The 14,557-nt window shown below is 37.6% G+C and overlaps 2 protein-coding genes across 5 annotated transcripts in view; both read left to right on the forward strand.

Annotated features, from left to right (window-relative positions):
• The first annotated feature begins 3,430 nt into the window (after positions 1-3,430).
• Positions 3,431-5,562, forward strand: LOC121634180 (melanocortin-2 receptor accessory protein 2A-like). Of its 2 annotated transcripts, XM_041976693.1 has the most exons (4): positions 3,431-3,619; positions 3,779-3,919; positions 4,390-4,489; positions 5,029-5,562. In XM_041976693.1, exons 2-4 carry the CDS (start codon positions 3,802-3,804, stop codon positions 5,489-5,491), a joined length of 681 nt encoding a protein of 226 aa, XP_041832627.1. In that variant the 5' UTR covers positions 3,431-3,619; positions 3,779-3,801; the 3' UTR covers positions 5,492-5,562. The 2 variants fall into 2 exon arrangements, with proteins under 2 accessions (XP_041832627.1, XP_041832626.1); XM_041976692.1 differs by having other exon boundaries at positions 3,431-3,919.
• A 4,402-nt stretch (positions 5,563-9,964) lies between these two features.
• LOC121634165 (beta/gamma crystallin domain-containing protein 1-like) overlaps positions 9,965-14,557 on the forward strand; it is a 31,262-nt gene continuing 26,669 nt past the window's right edge. Inside the window, exon 1 of one of the 3 annotated variants that reach the window (XM_041976667.1) lies at positions 9,965-10,263. In XM_041976667.1, coding sequence (XP_041832601.1) covers positions 10,261-10,263 — 3 coding nt within the window. In that variant the 5' untranslated portion in view covers positions 9,965-10,260. Of the gene's footprint in view, positions 10,264-14,315; positions 14,388-14,557 lie in introns of those variants that run through there. The other 2 variants (XM_041976668.1, XM_041976666.1) reach the window with 2 other exon arrangements.

Consider the following 14,557-nt stretch of genomic DNA (forward strand, 5'->3'; position numbering starts at 1 on the left):
ATTATTGTTTTATTATGTGCCTAAAACACAATGAGATGGGGAATCAGATGATGAAGTCAGGGGGTTCTCAAGGGAGGAGAGACAGTGAATCAAAACATAAGATTTGATCTTGTATAATTAATATAGGCTGATAAGAATTAATTAATTTGAATCCATTGTTGTGTCCTGTTAATATAAATTAAAGAAAAAATCAAACATCAGGGTGGTGCAGCTTTTCTTTTGATCAATTATGACAGTAAATCTTCATTCTTGCTTTCCAGTGTGAATAAAATTAGCATATATATATATATATTTATTCAGTCCTGTATTTTGCTGATTGTAGTAGAGACGCAATAAGCTTTTTCATGGTGGAGTGTCTGAGTCATTTTGATATCAGCAACCATTTGAAGCACTTCTTCTGATCAAAGCCCTTCTAAGATTTGCTGTGAAAATAACAGTGCATTACATCTTTACAGATCCCTACAACTAGAGGAGAACAAAGCAGATCCTGTGGGACAGCAATGAGAAAGTCTGTGTTATTGAAATATGCATTATTGATTCTCAGTTGAATATAAAACAGAAAAATGCTGTACGCCAGCTTTAATGCATTTTAATGTCCATTTCAGCTTTTTGCCAAATGGATACAGACAAAAAGACAAACTGAGTAAATATATGTAATCTAGTTATGATCTCAAATTACTGAAAAAATATATTAACATTTCTTCATTATCATTATTTCATATGTCCTTTAAAAGAGATGAAAGATGTGACGATACCAAGTGGAGGAGGGGTGCATGAGGATGTTAATGGCCCAGGATGGCAGAGAGAGCTGAGGGAATCAAATAGATCAAGAAATGTAAGTTGTGAGCAGACGATGGAGCCTGACTGACAGAAAGGCTGATCACCTGAGACACAAGAAGAAATGTGTTAAACCCAAAGCCCCTACAAAACGTAACAAATGATTAACTAGAAATATAACCTATGGCAAAAAATATCACAGTGGGAAAAAGAACAAACAGGTGATGACTTAAAAAAGACCAGGCAGGTAGAACACTGCAGGGCATAGAAAAAGATGAAAAGCTGTGCTGGTAAACAGAAAAAATAAGAAACACACAAGACACAAGAAAAAGGAAAAAGAGAGGGATCACAGGAAAAAATAAACTTACAAAGGAGGTTATGATTTATCTTACTTCCATTTTATAGGGTAAAGAGGCACAACTAGTATAGATGGTGAAAGTAAAGAAAAATAACATTAGAAACATGGAGACATTTTTTAAGTCTTTTGAAATTACATCTGCAGATCCAGGAGTTTTCTTCCCTTTCTTTAACACTTTATATACAAAAACATATTTCAGGGTTGAATCTATCAAGAAACTATCTGTCCAGTTGTGCCAGGATAACAAGCTGCAACACTACCAGGTTCTGGGGCCATCTAATCCATCTCATGCAAGTAAAAACTGCCATTGCAGTAGATTCTGCTACACTGGGGACCTCATTTTTGTAGCTATATAATAATTTGACACAATATAACTTGACGCAGAAAAGCAGTAAATGAGAGAAGTGTGAAGCTTAACTTAATAATCATGATCAGTTGGATGCTTATCTGTCTTAGGACTGTACAGTGGTGTGGTTGTTAGCAGTACAGTGGTGTGGTTGTTAGCGGTACAGTGGTGTGGTTGTTAGCATTGTCACCTAACAAGAAGGTTCCTGGCTTGAATCCATTTCAAATCTGTGTGGAGTTGCAAGCTGTCCTAGTTGCAAATTCTCCATGCACACTTACATGCACATCGTTAACCATGATTGCCTAAATAATTTTTAAGGTTAGCCTAAATATGACTTAGGGAATTGTGCTATGAGGCTAATGAGATGTAAGTGTGCATGTTTGTCTCCTTTGTGTCTGTGTTGGCCATGTGACAGACTGGCAACCTGTCCTGGGACCTGGCTCTTGCCTGAGATAGGCTCCACCCACTTGTGCAGCACTCTTCTGTGTTCAACAGCTCAAGAAGAACCCCCATTGCTGAGTCAGCCTCCTTAATCAGTTTGTTCAGTATCTTTAGGTCTCTGGCTCTGATGCTGCTGTACCAGCATGCTGCAAAGTAGAAAACACTTCCCACATAAAACTTTTAGAAGATATGAATCATCTTGCAGAGATTGAAGGACATCAGCTTCCTCAAGAAGTTGAGTCTGCTCCATCCTTTCTTGGCTTCTGGGTTGGATGGACTTGGATGGATGGATGTTAATGTTAACCGAGTGTTGTTGTTAGAAAATATTAACAACAACTCAGTATTAGTCACTACTGGTCATTGGCCATTACTGATACAACCACTACATAGAGCATGGTTAAGACTTTTTAGAGTTCAACATGGATTACAAGAAAAAGAAAAAGAATATCTGTAAGAGTATAATCAATACTTTGCCTTGGTACTATAAAAACTGTGTCAGCTCTACCAATGAAGGTACTTTAAACCAGGAGAGGGCAGACATGATGGTGCGAATTTCTGATTTCTTATTCACTGGCATCATTCCAACATAGTAAGTTAATCAAAAAGCACTTAAAGCACTGAGATGTGAATGTTTTATCAACATTTGACATTTTTTACATAGGGACTGCCATTTTCATAATATGGAAAATAGACTTTGGTTGAGTATTAATGCTTTAATCCTGCTCTCTGATCAATCTCGCTGCTCAACAGGCATTTTAGAAATTTCAGTAATATGGGACTTCTAATTAAGCCTGTTGCTTGAAAAGATTAATCAAAAGAAAAAAAATATGTAATTTAATGATGGATGGATGGATGGATGGATGGATGGATGGATGGATGGATGGATGGATTGTAGTTTTAATCAGAAACTCATTCCTATATTTTCTTATTAACTTATTACTTAACCTTTGAATGATTCTTCTATCCATTAAAATGTCACTATGTATGGTCATTTTATATGCTAGCAGGAATGATTTGCTATACCTTTCTGTCTTGCATTAGACTTGATGAAGCCTCACATCGAACAAACTATTGTTTCTTCACTGTGTTGTTTAGAGGATTAAATACTGTATGAAATACTGTACCATACATCTGGTCAATAATAATTCAGAAAACTGTTTGAAAGATTTGTTTATGATTTTTTTTTATAGATCCTGCAAAAACAATGTATTTTCATGGTGTCATTATTCAAAATTGTAAGTGTAAGTGTAACTTGATCATAAGTGACTGTTGCCGTATTTATCCAAATAAACTAATCAATTTTCATCTTTGCTGAATCTTACCACCAACAATTTTTCATAAAAGCAAATATGCAAAGAAAAAAAATCAGACCACCTTCATTCATACGTCTTTTTATTCATGTGACTATAGGTTGGAAAAACATTATGAACGCGAGAATAATTACATCTTGTTTAAAGCATCTCTGCAGTGTGTGGATCTCCCACTCAGGAGAGAGTGCGCCACCCCACGCTGTAGGATGGGCTGATGCGCACAGAGCTGCTCAACAAAAGCCTCCTGCTTCACTTGCAGGACTTACATGACCATGGACAGAGTTTTCGCGTAATGGTAAAGCGATGGATTTTCCTGCTCCGGATTGCAATTTGAGCGCTTTGTTAATAAATTACAACTGGAAATAACATCTCAAGACATCGCTCGCGGTAATCCCAAAATTTTTTTAGGCTTTAAATTTGTTTACAACAGCAGATAGATTTAATCCAGTCCAATGTACAGACTGCGGATTGCAAACTTAACGGATATAACATCCTGTTTATACGATGCTTTCTTTGGATTGATTTAATTTACCTTCTGTTGTTAAGGTACGTAAAAATATCGGTTTGAAATGTCCGACTTCCACAACCGAAGCCAAATCAGCGCACGTCGCAGTGACTACGTGTGGCAGTACGAATATTATGATGATGAAGAACCTGTGTCTTTTGAGGGACTCAAAGCACACAGATGTAAGCTGATTCATATATTGAGAGCATGTAGTATTATGTTGACTCTTCTTCACATAGCCAATTGGAAAAGTGTGCGTGCTTGTGTTTGCGTGTGCCTGTTAGTAGACTTTTAATTCATTAGGATTCATTTGTCCCGCATTATCTTTATTGCTTTAGCTGGAAGGTGACATGTTCTACCCGTTTTAGAGTGACACTGACCAAAGGGAACATTTGATGCAGCACCTGAGTAGTTTTTTTCTCCTCAGACAATTATGAATCCACCTAATGAGACAAAATTGGCTTATACTGCTAACAACCTATTACTGTAATCAAATATTGAGGAAAAATGTCTACTATAAATTTGGATTCATGGATTTTGCCCTCAGAGCAAGGGTCCCTAGAAGAAATTAAACTCCCATATAGAATATGCATGAAGAGATTAAATCAAATAAATAAAGCACTCTGTAAGAATTCCCTTTCTGACCTTTCAGACTCCATCGTCATTGGCTTCTGGGTTGGACTAGCAGTATTCGTCATTTTCATGTTCTTTGTTCTCACGCTGCTCACAAAGACTGGAGCACCACATCAGGAGTGAGTATAAGTCTTCTCTTTCTTTTAACTTTTAAATCTGGTTTCAGAACCAAAGAGAGCTCCCTTTATTTAATCAGTGGGTGGTGATGTCATGATGTGTGAGATGATGGTTAAAGGGTGCTTCTGCTTATACAGATGAAAGCATAAGACTTACTGTGAGTAAACCATGACTGAAATTTGGAGATAAAATTTATTTTAGGAGCTGTTGGTTCATTTCATCTCAAGCAAATGCCAGTTATTAAGACTATAAGGTCTGTCTGACAGTAGAGCCCCAAGGATAAGGCAGGATAAAAGTGGAAGTTTATTTGTTATCTATAAATAAATATCTACCCTCCATTTCTCAAAAGGCTGCTAGATTACATTTGATGATCATTTTCAGATAGCCTAGAGACAAAGAAAGAAAGTCATGTTAAGAATTTATGACATCAGAAGTCCTCATATTCTCAGAGCCTTTGTGGTTTTTTTTTTTATTTTATTTCATTTTATTTTTTTTTTTTTTTTTTTGCTCTCACTCTGATTCTTTATTTGATCCTTCACAGAAACCCAGACTCAGCTGAGAAGCGTCATCGACCAGGGAGCTGTCTGGTGGACATCAACGGCCACCAGGATGAAAATGTCAAGGCCTTCTCTCGCCCGCTGTTAGCAGGGTCCCGCTCATATTTTAATTTCTATATCAACGAGGAGGATCAAGGTCAAGGCAAGCAAAGAGAAGGAGACAACAGGAGTTCTACCAAAGACAAAAGAAGCAGATGTATCAGTACCTCTGGGATGGACGAGATGGAGGAGGACATTGAGGAAGTTGGGGGACACCAACCCCTTAATGGACTAATAAAGGAGAATAAGATGGACAGAGAATGTGCTTTTCTGTCTCACTTCAACATCCCCAACTTTGTGAACTTGGATCACAGTTCTACACTTGGAGAGGATGATCTGCTGTATGAGCCATCAGTTGTACTGGAGCATCAGTCTCAAGCTCGCCATGTTCACTGTGACCCCCACTGAGGCTGCTTCTACAAAAAAAAAAAGCATTGCTATAGCGGTAGTGTAATGTTATTTGCTTTCCATTCAGGCGTCAGTAATGAAGGGACAGAGGGAAATACATGCCCCTTGGAGACATGAGTTTTTCCCATAAAGCATTTGAATTGAGTTATAAAAAAGAATAGCATTCAGATTAACATGCAAAAGGGCACAGAAATAGTAGCTCACACCTGCATAACATTTTCCTTCTGTAGATGAGATTGCTTTAGAAATGATAACTGCTATTTTGATTACTTAAGCTTGAATTTTGAGTTGTGCTGCATCTGGAATTTATTTTCCACTCAGCAGTGGAAAATAATGAAAGAGCAATAGGGTTATGGGGGAGAGAAGCTTTGTAAAATTCATTCAGCTGTTTTTGCTTTCAACTTGTTCCAAGCAGTTCTGAACTCTGGGCAATATCCATCACAAATGTAAACTGGTAGACCAACAACATGAAAAGCATCGAACACAATGATTGTTGTCCTCAAATAAAATGCCTTCTATTACAAAAAGTAGAGCGTGCGCTGTTTTAATATCATGTTTTAATATCGAGTTTTAATATCATGAGTCACTTTTTCTGTCTTTTTGCTTACAAATGATAAATGGTGAATAAAGATGAAATCATTTTCAATGTGAGCTTCACATTTGTGTGGTGCAGAAAAGAAGAACTTAAAGCAGCATTGCTTATTGCATACTGCGCTGGATCAAATGCAGCATGCGTTTAGTCATCATGGAAATGTAAGGTGAGTGTTTTGCACAAGCTCTCATAGTCACCGACCTAGATGACCCAATGAAAATCTTTGGGTCAACCCAAGAATATCCTAGAACCAGAAACACTATGCATGAAAAATGTCTCAAAAGTTCCTAAACAAGCACTGAAAATAGTACAGGTTAAAAAAACTTACCTAATGAAAGTTTTTTACTATTCATGTAAATACTTTAGTAACACAAGCTGCTAGCCACTGAGCAGACAGACAAATTAACATGAAACTGATGAACAGAGCGGAGTGTTTTGCAGCCTAAGAGCCGGATGCTTCTCTCAGGAATCAATGGAGCTGGAAACTGAACTATAAAAGCTTTTTGATCTTGCATACGAGTCAGGTGAAGAAAATGAGTGGAATAAGACAGCTGTCTTACACACAAAACTGAATGCAGGTTTAAATCAAGCTTGACATTTACTAATATTTTCTCTATGGTAAAATCTTCAGTTTGGAGAAATCTGATGGAAAAGCTCAGCCAGTAAGACAGAGTATCATTTCTTAATTCATGCAGAAAATCATATTACACCAGTCAAAACAAAATAAAATTTGTTTTGAACAACACCAGTTGATGATTATACAAAAGAACATTGCTAGTTATCATTATCAGTTATCAGGAAAATTCAGAACATGAGCTACACACACTCCACTTCTCTGACAGAAGGATGTGCCGGGAATGCCAGAGTGCCCATCAACTTCAATGCAACACTGACTCAAACAAATCAATCTTTCATATTTTGACAAACAGTTCATTAAATTCTATTTGAGATGTTGCAAGGAACATAAATATAAAAATGATAATAGAAAGCAGATGTTTGTCATATCAAATGTTATTTGTTGCGCAAAACCATTTGCAAGAAAGCCTTATGCACTCAAGCATCTTTTGTCTGAACTCACTACAGGGAGCATGTTATTCCATTAGTATTTTTGTGGATTATCACATTCTAAAATAAAATGCATTTAAATATTTTCTTACCAGTGGGTTACCGTAGAAGGTTTTCTGGAGAAAACAGCAGGATATCAGTCAGAAAACCTTCATTATATTTAAAAAGCTACTATAACTCACATTTTCTTCTTTTCTTTAGTGTACCTGCAATAATGTTGTTGTTACTAGCAAGAAAGGCTGATACAGCCATTCACTATCCTTGAACTGTCACTTTATCAGAAGTAGTAATAGTAAGAGGTTTTGTTCAGGTGAACACTGAAAAACATTGATGCTCTAAAAACAAGTATTTCTAGTTCACTCAGGGTGCTGTAAGCTCTGAAATAGCGCCAGCAAAGTTCAGATGACAACAAGTAGTTTATACAGCAAACAGATCAACATGTGATAGATACACTTTTTAACTATGAGATCCACAAACAAACTGAAGGACATGTGTAACTTGAGACGATATCTGCAACACTGTATCACTGTATCACTATTACCTGAATGAATAATCTACACATCAGTGGCGATGGTTGCTGTGGTGATGCAAAATTTAATGGTTTGGAAGTAAAAAAGGGAGCAGCAGTGAATCACGTTCTTTTTTACCTTGTGAGTGAGAGGTGTTCAGTCATAATGTGCAATTCCAAAGACTAGTGGGTTGGCAGGTTGTTAGTGTGGAGAACTATTCAGAGAAAACTAAATCTTCATTTGTTTATTACATTTTCTTCATACGTAACCATGCTTTCATTCCCAAATGCCTCATATAGCTGAGTCTAACTCCTGACTGTAAAAAACTATTTGATCCACACAGCTGGGTTTGTGTCTCTCTAAGGGGGCTGGCATCCAAAAGTGTAGTGAGCAGGAATAATCAGTGGGTAGCGCAGTGGAGTTATACCACCTCCATGCACAAGTCTCCAAAAGTCCCAGAGATTTCCGCCCATGGCATTGTGGCTGCCAGTTGGTGGATTACAGTAATGACTCAACAAATGAGCAGTCGCTGGGAGGGACATGCAAGGCCGAAGAAGAGCAAACATTTGGCTGTTTAAATAAACTTTTCAATGATTTGGTTGGTGTTAAAAAAGATGTGCAATTCAAACTTGCTTGTAAGAAAATAGGGTAGGCAACATATTTATAACATTCATGCCCTGATATGATCAAGGACAATGTTATATATTAATTACTAAGAAATGCCACGCCCACTTCTGTTCTTATAGGTGTATTGCATACACACATAAAAGTACAATGAAGATGACAGCCTCCTAAGTAACACTCTGTGCCTGTACATCTGACTCATCTAAGTAAGTTTTGATTCTACATTAGCTTTTCATTGTTTATTTAAATGTCATGTAAGTGACTCAGATGAAACTCATTAATCTTTTTCAAGATGGTGAAATTGTCTGCAACTTAACTATTGTACTGTATGTTGCCTGTAAGCTAACAATCAAGCTGCCTTACTTATTGTTCAAGAACTGCAACTCAAATACGCTCTGGAGTTGGCAATGAGTCCCTGCACCCATATGTAACAAGTGCATCTTGCATAACATCTTGCGTAAGTTGCCAGTTTTAATGCATTTAAGCCTTATTTAGGTTAGTAGTGGCCACAGTAAACACATCAGAACCTTTTGCTGTACTCATAAGCCACCATATGAAGTTAATTTGAGCACACTCACTCTACAACTGCAATTAAATCTGAAAAGTCCACAAAAGAAAAGAAAAGAAAAGAAAACAAGATGACTGAGATGAAAAAAAACAACAAAAAAAACAAGATGGTTGAGATGCCAAGGAACTGCTCAAAACCTTCCCATAGTTACAGCACATCAGAAAAAGCAACTTTCTAATGGAAAACTCAGTTCGTGTCTCATAACCCTGACCATTCAAATCTCCTCTCTTTAGTAAACAGTATGAAAGCAGCTGTTAACACAACCCCAGAGGCAAAACAACAAAAGGAGGCCACTTGTAGAGAGCAGCTGCCAGGTATGTGTGGCTGCAACTGGAAGAGAGAGAGTGAAAGCTGGAAACCAATTCTTACACACACTTTATTGCTTCTTGGATGATGCAGTTCCTGAATATCTTCTTTTTACACCACTAATCATGACTGGACATACTGTTCAATACAATAAAATTGGTGTCTGTTGGATTAGTTCAGATCCAGTAAAGCTGGACTTCCATTAATTGTGATGCAAATAAATGCTAATTTAGATAAATTACATGATTTTCAGAATTTCTCTTCCAGCTGAGCAGGTCAATGTCAACGATTTATGTTTGCAATGCTTTAAATGTGGAAATCCCAATGTGCAAACAGACAACATGTAGGGCAAAAAAGGTGCTTTTAATCATTAGCACCAACCACTGTGTCAGCATTTGTTTTGTTGTAAAATGGTAAATCTGTCAAAGGAAGGTGTAAATTTTTCATAGGATGGAGAAGGAGACAGGTTTCAGTTGCTGCAGCTCATTAATAAGATATAGGAGATAGAAAACAGAGAGGGGGTGTAATCATGACAGCTAGTGTGCTGCTCAGTAGTTTACTGTTTATAAATAAAAGGAGCTCATATGCCAACAGCCTTTAAGTTAGTAGTCAGACAAAATTCCTGCATAAGGGCTGCACTAATTAAGACAGAATCTGATTTTTGTCTCGTTGTTTTCTCTTGAATTTTTTCCAAAGATCCATTACTCAGGCTGTGTCTTAAGCTGTTTATGAGCAAAAAGCGACCATAGTGTGCGTCTCACCATGGTTGCACAACCATTGCTGACTGTCGAGCTCAAAGCCTCGGGGTGTGTTACCTGGTCCAGGCAGATTCCTCTGCTGTTTCTTCCCACTTACTTGGGGAGGGGGGGGATAACGCAACATTCACAACAGTATCAATTCGACGCAACTCAAAAGTTAGCCGTGAAATTCTTTTATTTTAGACCACACTAAATATTAATAAGGTAGTGTGGTGCAGGTTCTGAGTGAGGGCCGGGTTACCTCTGCAAAGCAGCGGCTCTCCGAAAGGTCTCATTCGCTTCACAGCTTTTACAGCGGGCTACATTTGATCGGTTTATTCCCTAGAAAGCCAAGAGAGACTGTAATCATGGTAAGATCTCGCTCTCTGTCTCAGTTGACGTGCTTGTGAAGAAATGAAGTTGGAGCCTTGTGGGCTCTTCGGTCGATAGACTATTTGGCATGAATAACAGCTTCAGGGCGACCGCTTAACTTTTATGGAAAACAGACTGTGCAGAAACTGCGAGGGTTGTCAAAACCGTTTTATGTCAGTTGCTTTATTTTAGAGCTGGGCAAACACTTGAAACTTCAAAAACTCAAAGTTAAACGTATGTTTTTGAGAAAATAACTCGTGACACGAGTATTGTAAGAAAAAAGAAAGTAAAACAACAAATACTTTTCAAATAAGCAAAGACCACTCCCATATCAGCGGGTGGAGTTGGTGGTGCAGGGTTTTACACTGAGAAGAGAGCCCATCTGAAACCATGTCATGGCAAAGTCTGTATATTTGTTCCTTTATTTAAATACGAAATTAGATAATATATAAATGATCAAGTCAGTGGAAGTTAAATGGTTAATTTGCTCCACTAAACCGCATGGAAAGTCTGAGCTGAGCTGCTCGCCAAATGAAAACAGGCTACACAGATTTGGGAAACCAAAAAAACTGAATTTAACATGCTTCGAAAGCCACACGAGCAGTGCGTCATTTCCCCTGGAAAACTTAGTTTGGACACGGCTTCCTGCTGCATTCACTTGTTAAAATAAATGTCGGAATTCTCAAGAAGCCACGTATTGCAATGCTTTTCCTTTTTATTTCATGATACCACTGTGGTTTAATTTCAAGGGGACATGTTTACAACTAATCGGCCTATGTCGCGGATAGTAGGCCTAAGCGCATTTTGGACCAGTTTTATTCTCAACTGCCTGGTTTTGTTAATAAAACTATGAGTTCCAATCAAACTCTGTAGCTTTACAGGTATATGGAAAAAAATTACAGAAGTAAAAATGGACTAATTTATCTCAAGTGTAAGCACGTCTCAAAGTTGACATTGGAGCGAGACGGTTTCTTGTGCGTAGGTGTACTGTGTCAACATGTGTATCCTATTTGTGGCACGCTTTAACGCTGAATGCTAATCTTTATTGTTGCATAATGCTGTTTCATTGTTCGCTTTGTTGAATTCATTAAACAGAAATGAATTCGACTAATTTGTTTAGTGGATTAGGTCAAACCCACTTGTTCTCCATTCTGCTCTTGTGCAGCAAAGCTTTTTGACTGTGTTGCACAGTTTCTGAAGCAGAAGTATAATCTGCAGAGACCCAAATGCAAATTATATTAAATGATACATTCACTGTTGATGGCTCTTTCAGTTTCATGTTAAATATTGGATACCACATTAACATTTGACATCTCTGTAATGGCTTCGCATCAGTACAACAGAACATCTAAACTGTAGAGATTAAAATAAAATGATTAGGCAAATTAGCTGGTAAAGAGTCTAGAGTTGCCAGAGTTTCTTGTCTGTTTAGTGTCTGAGGAGGGTAATTTCTTTCATACAGCTCATTCAAGGCTATACTGATTCAAGTTAACTCAAATTAAAGCATATAATTGGCACTTAAATTAATTTCAAACTGCATTTGCTAAAATTCTGAGCTTAGAGCAAAAGGTTTTGACCGCAGGGCTAAATAGGTAATTCACATAAACATTCCTGTTAGCCTTTCAAACAGCATATGTAAACAGCTGTACGCAATCCTTGTTGCTTTAAAGAGGTCATACTATGGTTGGGTACATGGTTTCTACTGTCACAAATCAATTGGAATTCTGCAGATGTGCATTCTTTCCTAATTAAATTATCTTTCGTGTCAGCTGCACCAAAGCTTTCCATGCATGGGTGTGTAATTGGTTTGGACAGTGCCAATGCTGTCTCCTCAAAAGAAGTTTCCATGTTATTCTGCTCTTCTTAATCAAGTTTGGCAAGAACAGGGATCTCAGACTCCGATCCAGGAGGGCCATTGACCTGCAGCTTTTAATAATTTTCCTGCTTCAACACCTAATTCAAATTAAATAATCATTTAGAAAAACTTGACAAGGTGTCTTCAGCAGGGAATCATCTAAAATCTGCAAGATAGTGGCGTTTGAGATCACTGTTGTTTTTTTATTTTTCTTTCTGAATGGAGATGGTGTTTGTTGGTTGATGATAAAGTTTATGTCATACAGGCCTCACATGAGCAAATGTGGGGAAAATAGTAGGGATGCAGGATATATCGGCATTAATATCGGTATCGGCCGATGTTATTAATTTTTTAACATATTGGTATCGGTCCGATAAGCAAAACTGGGCCGATATTTACAGCCAATATTTATTTTCATATAATTGCTGATTGTGTACGTGTGTCGGAAGGTTTGGCCATGCAGCCATGTTTGGACAAGTGACAGCGATGCAGCACTACATTCTGGGATGTAACTAAAGCAAGAAGCAATTTCAGCTGTGTGGTAATTTTTACAGTGTAGAAAGAAGGTACTCGAAAAGCAGTATGCAATATCTGCAAAGTTGAAGTAATGCGAGGAGGATGCCGTGTGAACTCGTTCAGCACCACAAATTTGATATGTCATCTGAAAAACTGCCATCCAGAACTTCATAAACAATGGTGGGAAGCTAACACCCCTAACGTTAGCCTTATTTTCACTTTGTACAGAATTTGATTATCTTAAACCTTTTAAAACAAAATATATATATCGACATCGGTAAATATCGATTATCAGCCATAACAACAATATTAATATCGGATATCGGTATCGGCCAAAATTTTCATATCGGTGCATCCCTAGAAAATAGTATTTGTTTCACTCTTGGGGATTTCCCCCCTCTTGTTTACCATATTATTATTTCTTTGTTTATCTGTGGAGAGCTGGTTTTCAAATAAAGTCCACTCCATGCCAAAGACAGTTATCGCATAGAGGTAACTTCACCTGATCTCACTGAAATGTGTCAGTGACAGACAAGCATTTTCTTATTTTAGGTCTCTGCATCACAATGTGACACATTGTGAATACCTGTACAGTGGCTGGCTTGGATTAAAAACCATTTTTAAAAATGAAAAATTTCTTCTCATGCCACACTTTTGAGCAATCAAACAGAAAGGCCCCAGAATTCAATCTAAAAATGTTGCAGACAGAAGGTGGCATGAGAAGCTCTCTCCCTCTCCCTCTCTCTCTCTCTCTCTCTCTCTCTCTCTCTCTCTCTCTCTCACACACACACACACACACATATATATTGTTTGACATTATCATGTCTAACATGGTGTTGTCAAAACAGTTCCCTTATGTGGGTGGAATTAACACAGGTCTATCAAAAGTGACCAATAGCCAAAATTAAAGTGTCAGCCTCAAAATAAGCATAGCCTACCTCAGGCCCTTCAAAGTCTTAATGCTGGAATGGCTGGCATTATTGTAATGTTTCACAATAAAACAGAATACTATATTGGTACTAAGAATAACAGCTTGTGTTGCTTTAAAATTTACTCTTAAATTACAAACTAACCTAATTTATTTAAAGCAAACAGGCTAAAATGACTGATGATTACAGCCAAATTGAGTTTCTAAAACATAGCTTTCATAAGTTGGCCATGAGCCCCACTAACAAATAACTCGCAAAAAAAGAAACTGCTGCTGGGTGACTGCGTGGGAAAATCACTGGATGACTCGTCGGCTTCATTAGTGACGTTTAAAGTTTACGAGCCGCATTTGAAGGCATCATTTTAACCTCTGGGGCTGCGCGCGCTCTTGAAGGGCTGCACTTCAGTTGCACGCATACTTCGATCCTACAGTTTGGGGATGCTTAACTGGAGACAAGAAGGACAAACTCAACATGTCCATCAGTTAGACATGCATTTTAGAGAAGATCTTATTCAGGACTCATTTACAGCGGTTTACACTTAAGAGGTGAGAGAAAAGTTTTCTTCAAGTAAATAAGGGTGAGTTGATCTTGGATTGACGATGAAGACAGCTCTAATTTAGAAAGTTTTTGTATGATCTGTCACTTTGCTGAGGCAGATTGTTTGTCTCTTTATTATGTGTTTTTTCTGCTCTTTCACACTGTTCTAGTTTATTCTGGTGAAATGATTTTGTGTTTGTTTTATGCTCTGTAGGAGTTTTTGTTCTAAACCAAAATCATGTTCACAACCTACATAAAGAGTCTGAATGATATGGTATTTTCTACGGTAAGCTTACAGGTTATAAGCACCACTGCATGTCTTATATGCTAAGAGATGCATGGCTGCGTCAAAAATGTCTGAATATTATGACATATTTTCTTTGAGTCCTAAGCCTGCATACTCTTTCTTTGCTCATAGACATCATATTTGTACTATCACCTGTGATTACTATTATT

The sequence above is a fragment of the Melanotaenia boesemani genome, chromosome 22 (genome assembly GCF_017639745.1).
Source record: "Melanotaenia boesemani isolate fMelBoe1 chromosome 22, fMelBoe1.pri, whole genome shotgun sequence".
In the NCBI taxonomy this organism is placed as follows: domain Eukaryota; kingdom Metazoa; phylum Chordata; class Actinopteri; order Atheriniformes; family Melanotaeniidae; genus Melanotaenia; species Melanotaenia boesemani.